The 13,246-nt window shown below is 36.3% G+C and overlaps 1 protein-coding gene across 2 annotated transcripts in view; it reads left to right on the plus strand.

Annotated features, from left to right (window-relative positions):
* SLIT2 (slit guidance ligand 2) overlaps positions 1–13,246 on the plus strand; it is a 318,355-nt gene that overhangs the window by 203,850 nt on the left and 101,259 nt on the right. For both annotated transcript variants that reach the window (XM_054581986.1, XM_054581987.1), the window contains exons 7-9: positions 812–883; positions 3,450–3,613; positions 5,573–5,711. In XM_054581986.1, coding sequence (XP_054437961.1) covers positions 812–883; positions 3,450–3,613; positions 5,573–5,711 — 375 coding nt within the window. The remainder of the gene's footprint in view (positions 1–811; positions 884–3,449; positions 3,614–5,572; positions 5,712–13,246) is intronic.

Raw genomic sequence — 13,246 nt, forward strand, 5'->3', positions numbered from 1 at the left:
CAGATGAATGAATGATTAGAAATAGCGGTAGAAATAGTAATAACACAACTAACAATGCTCGTTAGGGGAAAAGCAGGAAAAATTTGAACCAAGCAACAATCGTACTTACTTTCACCATATCTCCCTTGACCACCATTGTGTTTATTCTAGCTTCATGAAACCATGATCATTACCACATAGCTCTGAAAAAAAAAAAAGGCACAGTATGTGTGGCTGCAAGTAAACACCTAGAATATATTAAGCTTTTAATATACTGCCACCGAATGACACTTCACCCGCACCCAAGGCAAACACCAAATATGGATATTGTTCTTTCTACTCAAATTTCAACAGTGGCTAATGTCTTCAGTAAATAACAATTAGCAGGACTCTGTCTCGGGACCTGAGAGAACTGATTCTGTGCTATTGCTAGGTGATTTCAGTTGGAGCTTTCAAATATGTTCATTTACTCATGGACACTAATTACACTTAATACCCCTCCAAGGAAATGTGACTACTCACTGTTTCCACTGTGACTGTCTTGCACTTGTTATCGTAAACAGACATGCATGCATGCTTATGGTGCATCAGACAACATGCAAATAGTGAAGATGCTATGGCCAAAGCCATAAATTTGTAATAAATATATAACTGAATGCATAGTGATATGTTAAAGTATAAAATTTATTTATCATCTTGTTCTCTATGCCATCTCTACCAGCGGTAGTTATTTTGTGTAAACATAGTAACTAGACGCTTTCTTTATAGTCACACATACAATAATTAATGCATTTTGTATCTAACATTTTTGACTATATTTTTAATTCTACAGCACTCTCAACAATAACAACATTACCAGACTTTCTGTGGCAAGTTTCAACCATATGCCTAAACTTAGAACTTTGTAAGTAGTCACAATCTCTATATAAAGGTCAATCTAATCAATTAAGGTTTCCCCTTAAGTAGTATTTTTAGTAAGCAAAGAACAGATAGTTCATTATGGCGTAGAAAAGGAAAACACCAGTTTTACTAATGTTCTAAATATGGTATTTGAGTAAATTATTCTGGAAACTTGAAAGCTGTGTTTTAAATGTGATGTGTTCTGGGAAGTTTGGGGGAGGAAAGTTTACTCTGCGCCATTGTGGAGGTCACATTTCATTAAGAAATGGAAGGCTCCTTGATTGGCTGTCAGAAATGATAAATGGTAAATCTTTATGATTTTATTACTGTATGTCACGCAGCCCTAATAAAGCTAAACTAGCTCTCCAGCATTCTTTGTAACATAAAATTACAGCATCACCTTCTAGTGTTTCTATAATTAAGGTTGTGTCAGCATTTCTATTTAAAAATACCTTTTCAGGGTTACGGATGGACGTTACAATATTTTTAGGTGAATAAAATGGCTCTCTAATAAAATATCTGCTACAGCTATTTTATTTCCTCGTGCTGAAAAAGTAATCCTTAAAGCCCTGGGTGGGGATATTTATTTAAAGCATTTTCCAAGATAAATCTCATTTGGACTCAGTTATAGAATTAGTTTGACATAAGAAAGTATATTGTATACAACGTGTGAGAAACATAACCAAAGCATTGGACTTCTTGAAAAAGTATATTTTTAAGTAGAACACATATATTTTTATTGGGTTTTCAAAATATTTTTATCTTATAACCATTGATAACTAGATATATTACATTCTTTTCTGTTTTTAATAAGAAAAAATTGATTGAATTGCCAGACTTTAAATAATCAAGCAATACAAATCTTAATGTCATTTTTTTTTCTCACTAACATGTAGCTCTGTATGTAGTAATCTATCATTATAATTTTCTTGGAATATGATTTAGTAAAGTAAAGGAATTCTAAAAGTATGCTGATATAACTAAATTTTGTTTTCTTGGGGGCTATCTATCAGTTTGGATAATCTAACCAAATTACGAGCCCAGTTCACTCAAACTATATTTAATAAAATTGGTTTCTCATTAAATGTGGTTAATTTTTTTAAAAAACAAATTGATCAAGCTTTCATTTTTTGCAAAATAAAGCCACTAAGACTGTAAAATCATTTATCATCTGCATTTTTGATAGTGTGCCTTATTTTTTTTTTTTTTTTGAAGAAATCCACCACAGTTTCTCTTACTGATCAGGTTTTTACATTTTTCTTTTCTGGTATCACGGGTGTACATGTAACCGAATCACTATAATGTGATTGGTTCAGATGGAAATATTTAGAGAACAATGGTGTGGAATGTGCTATGTGGTTTTCAAAGGATGCCCCTCTGTCTGCCAGGCATACTGAGCCATAGGTCACCCAACCTTCCCAAAACATAGCTTTTTGTTCTGTGTCTTGCCACCTAGTGTTGATGCAAGACTGTTCCATATCTGCAAGCTCAAGGAGAATAGAAAAAACCTTCTAACTTTAAATCCCCTTGCTTTGGTTGTTTCATTACTCTATATTATCACTGCTACTTCAAAATTCCATTTTTATGGTACAATTATCTTTCTGGACTGAGTTCCATGTTTTAATATCCATTACTGTTATTGGGTTAGAATTGAGCACATCAGCTAAAAAGGGCTAAAATGGTATTACTATGTCATAGGTGATTCTGGGAATGATGCTTTGATTTATAGCTTTGGATGTCCTTTTCTTTAGTTTGAGAAAACATAAAAGCCAGTTTGAAGTCATTTGCCTAATTTAGTGGATACATTTGTCTGATGTTTTATTAATGGAGAAGTGCTATTGGCCACTTGGATGGGTTCCATGATCTGGTGTGGGTTCCTGCCAACACAGAGGGGGGCCACTTAATTCCTTCACTCCTAGCCATTTATGGCTTTTAATTCCAGTTTCTACTCTTTGAGGATAGGTTCCCAAGAGCCAAAAGCTGCTGATCCCTTTTTCTGATACTACACAGAAAGAAGGAAATCAGAATACGGGTCTGAAAGAAGTATTTTTATACTGAAATATTTTTGTTTTGTTGAGCAAAAAATAAAAGTGAGCCACTGAAAAGATTCCACAAGCAGTTTCTGCAGAGACTAATAATGAGAGGGCTAACTAATAATTCAAACTGGGAACCATGACTTGTTAACATGCCTCCTAGCCCTCTAGCCTATCCCATGCTTTGCCTCCCCATTCCTCAACCCCGATTGGCCGTCATTGTGTCTGGACTGCAGAGCAACTGGCCTTAGACTCCCTGTTCCTCTTTAGCCTTTTGGGTGAACACAGCTGAAGAATTTCCATGGTCATGTTGCAGCTTCAGTCTGTTTGCTTGGCTTACAGGTAAAAGACGAGAGACTTGATTCTGTGCTTATAAACCAGTTTAATTTTCAGACAAATAATTTGATTAAAAGTTGCTAAGCTTTATCTAATAATGTGTTGAGAAATAAAGCTATTTATTAATGCTAAAGAATTTTTACCAGGTTTTGAAATAACTGTTTCTGTGTTCTTGTCTTAAACTTCTTGCCTTCCATTTAGTCGCCTGCATTCCAACAACCTGTACTGTGACTGCCACCTGGCCTGGCTCTCTGACTGGCTGCGTCAGAGGCCCCGCGTGGGCCTCTACACCCAGTGCATGGGCCCGTCCCACCTGAGGGGCCATAATGTAGCTGAGGTTCAAAAACGAGAGTTTGTCTGCAGTGGTAAGGGAGACAGAACCTTTATGCTGTTTGATTTTATGCCGTATTTAAGGAAACGGTGAAAAACGCATGCTTTAAGAGTTTCGATGTTTCTCACTAACACATGCAATTGTGCACTAATCACTGTATGGAAATCCTCGGTTTCAGTGATGGTAATAATATGTTCTAAGACATTTGTGCATGGTTGGTAATTACTGATTACCTGTACCCAAAGTATGATGAAAGACTTTTCAGTTTTCACTCCAGGGGAAATATAGGAAATCCCTAGATTTTAGGTCTATTTGCTACTCATTATTTTCCCTTTAAGTAATCATTTATAACTACTTTTATGTTAACAACTGGAAATATGATTAATTAATCCTGGATCTCTGCTTGGAAATTCAAAAAGTAACTCCACTATAGCTGCAGAGTGACAGAATGCTTTCTGTGTATACATATATACTAGGGGTTCATTTCTACTTAAAAGAGATAAATGGCTAGCTTTAGTAACAAAAATCTGAAAACAAAAATAAGACATGGACTGTTTAAAATATCAGTAGGTAACATTTACTTAGTTCTTTATATGTGCTTAAGCACCAATCTAAGTATTTCACATATATTTGCCTCATTTCACCTTCCTCATAACAACTGTTGAGAAATGTAATATTATGAGCCAATCCATGGATAAATAGTTAAATAGGTAGATATGTATACTGTATTTATAAAATTATATGTTAATATTATTTTGATCCATATTAACATATAATTTCCTTTATAAATATAGGGCTGGTTCTGCTTTAGAAGTAACTGTCCAAAATACAATAAAAGACATTTTAATAATATATGTAATACATTATAAATAGTTAACCAGTTCTTGAAGGAATGAAAAGATGTGCTAGTACAGGATTCTAAGTTATTGGTATCTTTTAGTCCTTTTTATGTATTTTCACACACTTTTGATAACCCAAACCAAATTTTCTTATAATGTCATGGAATGTACTCAGTAGGGCCTGATCGCTTTTTTATAAAATTAAATAATGAAATGACTAACAACTCGTTACTAACCACTTTTTTCTCTCTTCACTTTTCCCTTCCTGTTCCCTAGATGAGCCAGAAGGCAAGTGCACATTTCTTGTTTAGGCTGAGACCATTTCTGTCCAGTGTGAGAGCTGGCTGGGAGGCAAGGAGAGAGGGCCACCGGGCAGCAGCGCCATGCGCAGGCACACACCCCTTTGCCAAAACACCGCCAACACCGCCCTGCCTCATTCGAGCAGTCAAATCTCACTTCAAAATAGTATCGTTTCCAAATAGTGAGCAGAAAAGTTATCTACCTGCAGGAAAAGAATACTTATGCTAACGTTTTAGGTTATGGGAAGCCAAAAATAGACACATACCAACAATTACAGAATGCTGTGTTACAAATTATCATTATAACTGAAAATGACTGGTTTTGCACCTATTCAGACATTAAACTTGGCATGAACTAATTTTTCGCCACATTTATTGCCACGTGATTACTTATTTAAAATCAACAGTTATGCCTACCAAGAGGGAAATTTTTATTTTTGAGATAAAGTAAGTTAAGCTATACAAGTCGAGTAAAGACCAAGCTCTATTTAAGCTTATTAGAAATGAAACGTGGCTTAGTCTGAAGCTGATGCTTTTCTGGACTTCAAAATAGTTTCTAATAGAGTTCTAGTTTCACATCTGAATTTATCCTTTCTCACAATGATTTCAAGTGTTAAAAATTATCATAGTTATAATTCCCTTTAAAAATCTCCTTTGCTTCATCAGAGTGTTGGCACGAAAATTATAAATGCATGCCTCCTAAAATCTGTTTTAGAAATACAGGACCATTTTACAATCAGGTATTTGAGTAATGTATTTGACATGCTTTGTTATTTGACATGAGCTTGCATGTCTCATAATTATGAAGTTCAGGAGGAAAAATGTAATTGCTGTTTGTGTTTTTGTGTTTTTCAGGTCACCAGTCATTTATGGCTCCTTCTTGCAGTGTTTTGCATTGTCCAGCTGCTTGCACCTGTAGCAACAATATCGTAGACTGTCGTGGGAAAGGTCTCACTGAGATTCCCACGAATCTGCCTGAGACTATCACCGAAATGTATGTGCCCTGAAATCTTCCTCTACCCCTCTGTCTCCCCAGGGACCCAGACCATGACTTTCCTTAGGAGAGTCTGGGTTTATCAAAGGCAAATCTGATCAATTAGCTTAGACAAATGTTCCTTTCAGAATGGTATTGACCCTTACTCTGTTTAATTAAATGTCTTGTTAAAATGGCTAGGATTTGTCTTTTTAAAACACAGGTGGAATTTAAAGGAAGGCATTTTAAGGTTAAACATACTTTTCCTTCCCTTGGGGAAGGGTTATGGGGCTATTTAGGAAAAATAAGAATGGCTATTTCAGCCTGACCTAGAGGGTCCAAGGGTCCCCCCCAGTCTGTTTCAAGCCTGACGCGGAGAGGGTAAATCGCAGAAGCAGGAGGACCAGTGTTCTCCCTCCTCAAGAGCTCACATTTTCAAATGCGGTTTAGCTATTCTGTACAAACTATTATATAGTCCACCGCAAAGGACAAAAAAGGATAATGAGTCAAAAAATTAGATAGTTAAATGAGTGATCACATTTGCCTATTTGAGTCAGCGTTAAACCCATCAGAAGTTAAAATCTCTTGACAAAGTATTTCACTCCGATCTTGTGAGCAGCCGCAGTGTGCTCTTGTCCTTGCCAAGCGTAAGTCATGTGCATATAGCAAGGTCATGCAAAATGGGAAGTGGACTGCTACTACCATCTCAAGTCGCAAACAGGAAGGGAGATCTTTACTCCACTATCCATTCACTGAGAGAGCGCTTCTTAACCACCTAGGCAGCCATGTTATAAAGACACCAATTCTAAATATTAACTAAATGAATAGCTTTGGGCATCTTTTTGTTGAAATAATAAAATAGGGCCTCCTTCTTGTGATAAATCTATATAGTAGGCACAAAATAATTAAGTTATTTTCAAAAACTATTCATTTTTATTACATTTATCGGGGTCAATTGGTAATAATATAAGTTTCAGGTGTACAATTTTATGATACAACAATATATTCTGTCTTGCCACCAGAAGTTGCCTCCTTCTTTTATTTATTTATTTTTTGCCAATTAACTGCTCTAATTTATTCCACTATCCATTCACTGAGAGAGCGCTTCTTAACCACCTAGGCAGCCATGTTATAAAGACACCAATTCTAAATGATATATGAGAATAACCTTAATTCACAAGACCCACTATCATCACTTTAAAGCATCTAATATGTGATTAAAAACATGCTTAGAGCTTTGCTGTGTTAGACAGGATCCTCTGTAGATATTCTAGAATTTATGGAGATTTGATCCAGACATGGAATAAGGTATGCACAAAATGGTATTATTCTCATCTAGTTTTTAACTGATGGAACACTGCCTTGCATAGAAGACCTCTAAGTATTTTTTAGCTGAACCTGGAAAGAAGAATAATATATGGTTTCAGAAGAGATAGGTGACAACCCATAAAAGAGAAAGAGCAGGAACCTAGGGCAGAGGTGGCAGTGAGTGTTGAGTTTTAGAGATTGTACATTTGAGCTTAATCGAAGTACTAGGTGCATGTTGAGGCATCGTGGAAAAGGATACCTGAAAAAGGACATCTCTGTATAATTTTCAGACCACAGAGTATTGAAGGACTTTCATCTTAGAAGGTGTAATATGTGGTGAACTAGATAGTAGAAAGACATGTTAAGTTTTAGAACGGGGGAATAGCATATTCATCTATCCGGGCATGAGCATTTATTGAACGTTGTATAAAGGCAGCATGAGTTCTCCAGAGATCTCTCATCAAATGACTAGCAAATCTGACACTCAAAAACTATGAAATGAGGTACAAAATAGTAACTCATTGTAAGAAAGGAACAAATAAAGTCAAAGGTATTTATTACAGAGGGCGTAAAGTGGAGGGCAAGGGAGAGTGGTTAATAGGAATCAGAAAGTTTTAGTTAGAACCACAGGTCTGCCTACTGCTTACTCTCTGTGAGACTGTGGAAGTTACTTCTCTTCTTTGAGATTGTCCCCACATCTGAAAGCAAGGGTTATTGTTAGTTTGACACGGAATCATTAACACATGTTGCGCTTTATGCGCTTAGCATATAGTAATCATTCAATAAATGGTACCTTGATCAGTGAAGCCTTCGTGTGTGGGGGAGGTAACTTGTGAGGTAGGCCTTGAAGAATAGGTAGTGAATAGAAATGCAGAGATGACAAAAAGACTTTCAATGTTAATAAAACATCATGAGCAAAAGCAGGAAGAATGGTGATACAGGGCACTACAAAGCTCACTTTGGTGTTTGTAGCAAGAGGGAGTGCAGGGAAATAAAGTTGGAAAGGTTGGCTGGAGCCAATTCTTGGAGGGCCTTTGATAGAATAAGGATCTTTGGGTTTATTGAGACAGCACTTGAATGCGGGAGTTTTAATCTGAATCTTCAATAATTAATCTGACAGCCGTATACCAGTGGTTGGCAAAAGGAGAGAATACCAGGCCTGAGGCCTCTTAGGAGGCTATTATGTTGATCGAGGGGAGATGTCACAAGAACAGGGGCTAATAAGTAACTGTCAGAATGATGATGTGGAAGCAGAATTAATGGGATTTGAAATTTGATGCGATGAGGGAATAATGGAGAAAAATGGACCAAAGATGATGCCAGAGTTTTGAGTAGGAGAGACTGGGAGATGAGGATTATATTGGTGTATGTAAGAAGCTGAGGGGCAGGACCAAAACGGGTAAGGAAGGTGGTGGTGAGCAATGTTTGTGAAATGCCAAAGTACCAATGAGAGCCTTGGAGGTGCTGAAATGAAACAGGCAGTGAGGAATGTGAAAGACTAAAAGTAATATGAGACATTTAAAATGGTTTATCTCATGTAGTCTATTTTATTTTTTACAATAGAGCCTTTCTTCTACTTTGCATGCTCTATAGATTTTGTATAATGGTAGAATTTAGTAACATAAAAGTTATACAAAATAATATGTCCCATTGGTTTTGCCTATATTGAGGAGGTGGTGTATGCAGTAAAGCTAGAATAAATTAAATTTATAAGTTGAGATGAAAATATATGTTTAGCTCTAGGTGAATTTTATTTGCCTGATTATTACATTATCAGCTTTATCAGTAGAGCATATGGTAATAAATCATTTAGATCTTCAACTCCAACAAAATACCCCCATTACCATAGGTTATATTGGCATAATTTACCAGCTTAGTAATCTATTTTTTATTAGAATAAAGGACATCAGTGAAATTCATAAAATGTGGAAATAAAGCTGTGCAACATCTTCTAAAATTTTTTATAGATCCAGGTTTTTAATATATGATGAACTAAAAATTATACATTCATATTTTAAAAATAATTTTTTAGTCTGGGTTTTACCATAAATTATTAGACTTTCTTTATTGAAAGTTGTCAGATATTTCTTTCAATAATGTTGAGTTGATTTCTTACTGTGTGGTTTGTCCTTTTTCCTTCAACTATCTCATTATATAATTCTTTATTTTTTAATTTTTTAAAAAGATTTTATTTATTTTATTTTTAGAGAGAGGGGGTGGGGGGGAGAAAAACATAAATGTGTAGTTGCTTCTCACACACCCCCTACCGGAGACCAGGCCTGCAACCCAGGCATGTGCCCTGATTGGGAATCAAACCGGCGACCCTTTGGATCACAGGCCAGCATTCAATCCACTGAGCCACACCAGCCAGGGCTCATTATATAATTCTGACCAAAAGAAAGTATGTATGTGCTCTTCTTGGAGTAATCAATTACCAAAAAAAACCTTACTTAACTTATCCTTTTTTTTTTTTTTGCTTTGTGTTTGCATCTGTAATTACACATTTCTGATACTTGTTTAAACAGTTACTTGTTAATATATAGAAGGGAAACAATCTTTTAAAGTCAGAATTGGAGAAGAAAGAATAGAAAAAGACTAATATTTACCCAATACCTGCAGTATTGGATGTTATACACACATTATATGATTTGATCTTTCCATTGACCTTTGCTGGCATACTTGGGAAAACCAGCACAGAGGCATCTGTTAGATAGATGTTGGTGGTTTTCTCCAAGGAGGCTTGTTATCCTGTTGATTTTTACCATGACCCAAGATCTGTCCTCCCAATTTGTAGATTAGAAACTGGATTCTGACTGCACCTAATTATTACATATATATGTAATATATATATGTGCATTTCTGTAGAAAAGACATTAGTGCTTTTTAAACATAAAATCTGTAAAAATTAATGAATAGCATGTTTCTCATACTGGCTTGGACTGTACTCTCTCTTTCTCACACTGACCAAACCCAGTATCTAATAGGTCTCCTTCTTCCTTAGATAATGATACTTAATTGAGTCTTCTTGCAGATATCTCAGACATCTTTCTCTAAGGTCATATTTCATCTGTAATGAAGCCATAGACGCTTACCTCAAGTGCCTAAAAGGCTGGCAACTTCAGTTTGCCTTTTTAAAAAGATGAGACTCTTTATACATGTCCCTTGACTTGACCCTTGGACAAGGACAATCCGGGGTGGGGATAGAATGGGAGGGGCTGAGCAAGGCAGGGGAGAGCAATGAGGGAAAAATGGGGACAACTGTAATTGAACAACAATAATTTTTTTTAAAAAAAAAAGACAAGAAGAAAAAATGGTGAGGCTCAAAACTGTTAAGGAATCTTGTGAAACAAAAATTCAGTTGTGAAGTGGTTAAACTGGCTGTACTATTAAATTTACCTGACTCCAAAGTTCATGTTCGTTTTTCTGTCTAGCTTCCCAAGAAAGAGAGACATGGCTTCCTAGTTTGTTGGGATGGAGTGAAGGGGAATATTGAAAAAAAAGTCACAAGAGTCTGACTGATTAGTCAGAAAAACAGGGCACGGGAAACTAAGAAACTTACGTGCTGAGAGAAGATAGGAGGAGCATAGAGAGAGACAAGGCACTCAAGTACAGGCGTGTTTGCAAACCTGAGACCTGCGTCATATTACTTTATATCTAGAACTATAATGCCATCTTTCTTATCCTCTGTTAAATATTCTCATATCTCCCTGAATTTAGCCTGCATAGAAGTTCTAACGCTTTAATTTTATATTTTGAATAATGTCAAACCCTTCTGTTACACTGCAAACTTAAGGAGGGCAGGACCATGTCTCTTTCCTCACCGTGTCCGCCCCAACACACAGCAGAGTGTGAATGGGGAGAAGGACAGTGTTGGGGACAGCCAGAGGGGGTCTTGGAACACAATCTGGAGAGTCTCTAAGCCTCTCTTCTTCATAGTGAAAAACAAATATATATATTTCCGATCGCTATTAGTCCAAATTCCTTGTCATATTTTTTTACTGTCTCATATGACAAAGGAATTTAGACTAATGAAGATGAGGAGGGGAATATAATGTGTAATATAAGGTGAAATTACATTTAAAAGAAAGAAGTGGTTGCTAGTACTTTGCTACTTTGAACTCTGCTTGTTGAAACCTTGCTTTTGTATGCATGGAATGCCAGAAGCCAGTCTGCATACGATCTGGCCCATGGCAACAAAATCATTAATAGCAAATTGGTTCTCTATATATCAAATCCTCAGAATTAATTACTTAAATCATGTTTTGAGGTATAAAATTCCAAATACAATGTGATGGATTGCTATAAAGTAGACATTTAGTTCTCGTTAATCCAGTTATAGATTTTCTGTGGTATATCACCTGTTCAAACCATTATCGAGAAATTCCATAAATCAAGAAGAATAGTTAGTAAGGACATAAGTTGTAACAGTTTAGCATGTCTCAGTTACTCTTAATGTCTACTGCTTTGCTCTTGCTGGCCATTTTTAGGGCCTCAAAGCTGGGAGGCATACAAATCTTTCTTTGGTTTGAGAGAAGACAGTCAGGGGAAAGTTTAAGTTATGGGAAGGGGAAGGATCAGAGCGATGTTGTCAGAACACTGAGTGTTGTTTCAGTGCTTTCTAAGGTGGATTGCAAATTCTCAGAAACTAGAATACTTTTATTAAGACATGCTATTCAAATAGGTATAATGGAAAGGAAACACTTTACTGTGCAAACTCACTGAACTACTCTTACGCTGCCAGTAATAAAAATGGCCGAAAAGAGACCCATGATGACAGAGCCAGGTCTGAGGTTTGGAAGGCCCTGTGTTCCTTTTATTTCCTCTGGGCCACTCACATGCATAAGTGTAAAGAAGTGAAAGTGAGAATATTCATGAATGCTATACCCGATTACAACCTCCATTTATGATACTGAACATAACTTTAAAAATATTTTTTTTTCTCTATTTTTTCGGTTTAAACAAACACTCTTCCCATATATGTTTAACCCTTCCTGCATGCTGGTACTGCATTTCCCCTTTTCAGAATTTTGAACCCCTAATTATATTAAATTCTACATACTCAACATATATATTTTTTCACCTCTTTTGCCTTCTTCACCCATTCCCTCTGGAGTGCTTTCTCTGCATCAGGCATTACAGTTTAAATAACACAGTTCCAGCTTTCCAAATGTTTACACTGCAGAGAATGGAAGTTTTACATAAAGAGAAATTTTTAAAATTATCTGATAAGGAATAAAATGCATACGTACAGAGAACACAGAAGAAGGAACCCCTCGGTTCACCTGGGTGAAGCAAGGAACCTTCGGGTATGAGGATGTGTTTTGCAAGCACAGAAAGAGAACATATGCAAAATCCCAGTCAAGTGAGAGGAGTATAATATCTCTGAAAAATTAAAAGTTTTCAAAAGCTAGAATGTAAAGAAGTCTAATCTTGAAGAAGGAAACTGGTTGCAAGGAAAAGTCTTGAGCAGGGTAGTAGCATGATTTGATTTGTTAGTTAGAAAACTCACTCAATATGGAGTAGAGAGAGGTTTGGACAAAAGGAACTCACTAGGAATGTGAGCAACTGTCTCTCGAAGGCCTGGTGAAGGCAGGCTTGGCAGCAGGTAGCGATGGCGGGCGATTTCAAGTGGCCTTTGTGCTGCTGTGGTGTCTTCCTAAAGTCTTCTATGGGAAAACATGGGTCCCATTGGATGTAAAGGAAGAGACCTGGGTGGACTTCAACAGAAACATCAAGGCAGCTGGGGCATAGTCAAGTGATTATTCATTCTTAGATGAGTCATTTTTAGTAATTAATTTATAGATTTATGGGTATATTACCAACAGGAAAGATTACGTTGAAAATTTATGTAGTTCAAATTCCACTAGCGATCACGCAGTTATCTAAACTTTAGGAAAAAGATGATGGATAACTTGGACAATAACTCAGTGCAAGGTTGGGGAGAATGCAAATTGCTACCCACTCATTGAGTAACACTTTGAAATAAGCAATGTGTAAAGATAATTTACATAATGTTTTTAAAACTAAAATTATTACCAAATGGAAGACTTTTCTCAGTGCCTGATTCACAGTAAGTAGTCACAAGGTTTTAGTTATTAATGAAACACAAGCAACAGAACAATCTGTTTTTCTTTCCTGGATTACTAAAGAAAAATTATATAGGAAAACAGTATTTTTTGGCATTATATATCTATACTCCATCTGCAAGCCCATGCCTCTGAATTCCCCTCTCAATCTAAACCAGGTGA

The sequence above is a fragment of the Pteronotus mesoamericanus genome, unplaced genomic scaffold (genome assembly GCF_021234165.1).
Source record: "Pteronotus mesoamericanus isolate MK-2021 breed Mesoamerican mustached bat unplaced genomic scaffold, CSHL_Meso_final contig_68, whole genome shotgun sequence".
Taxonomy (NCBI): domain Eukaryota; kingdom Metazoa; phylum Chordata; class Mammalia; order Chiroptera; family Mormoopidae; genus Pteronotus; species Pteronotus mesoamericanus.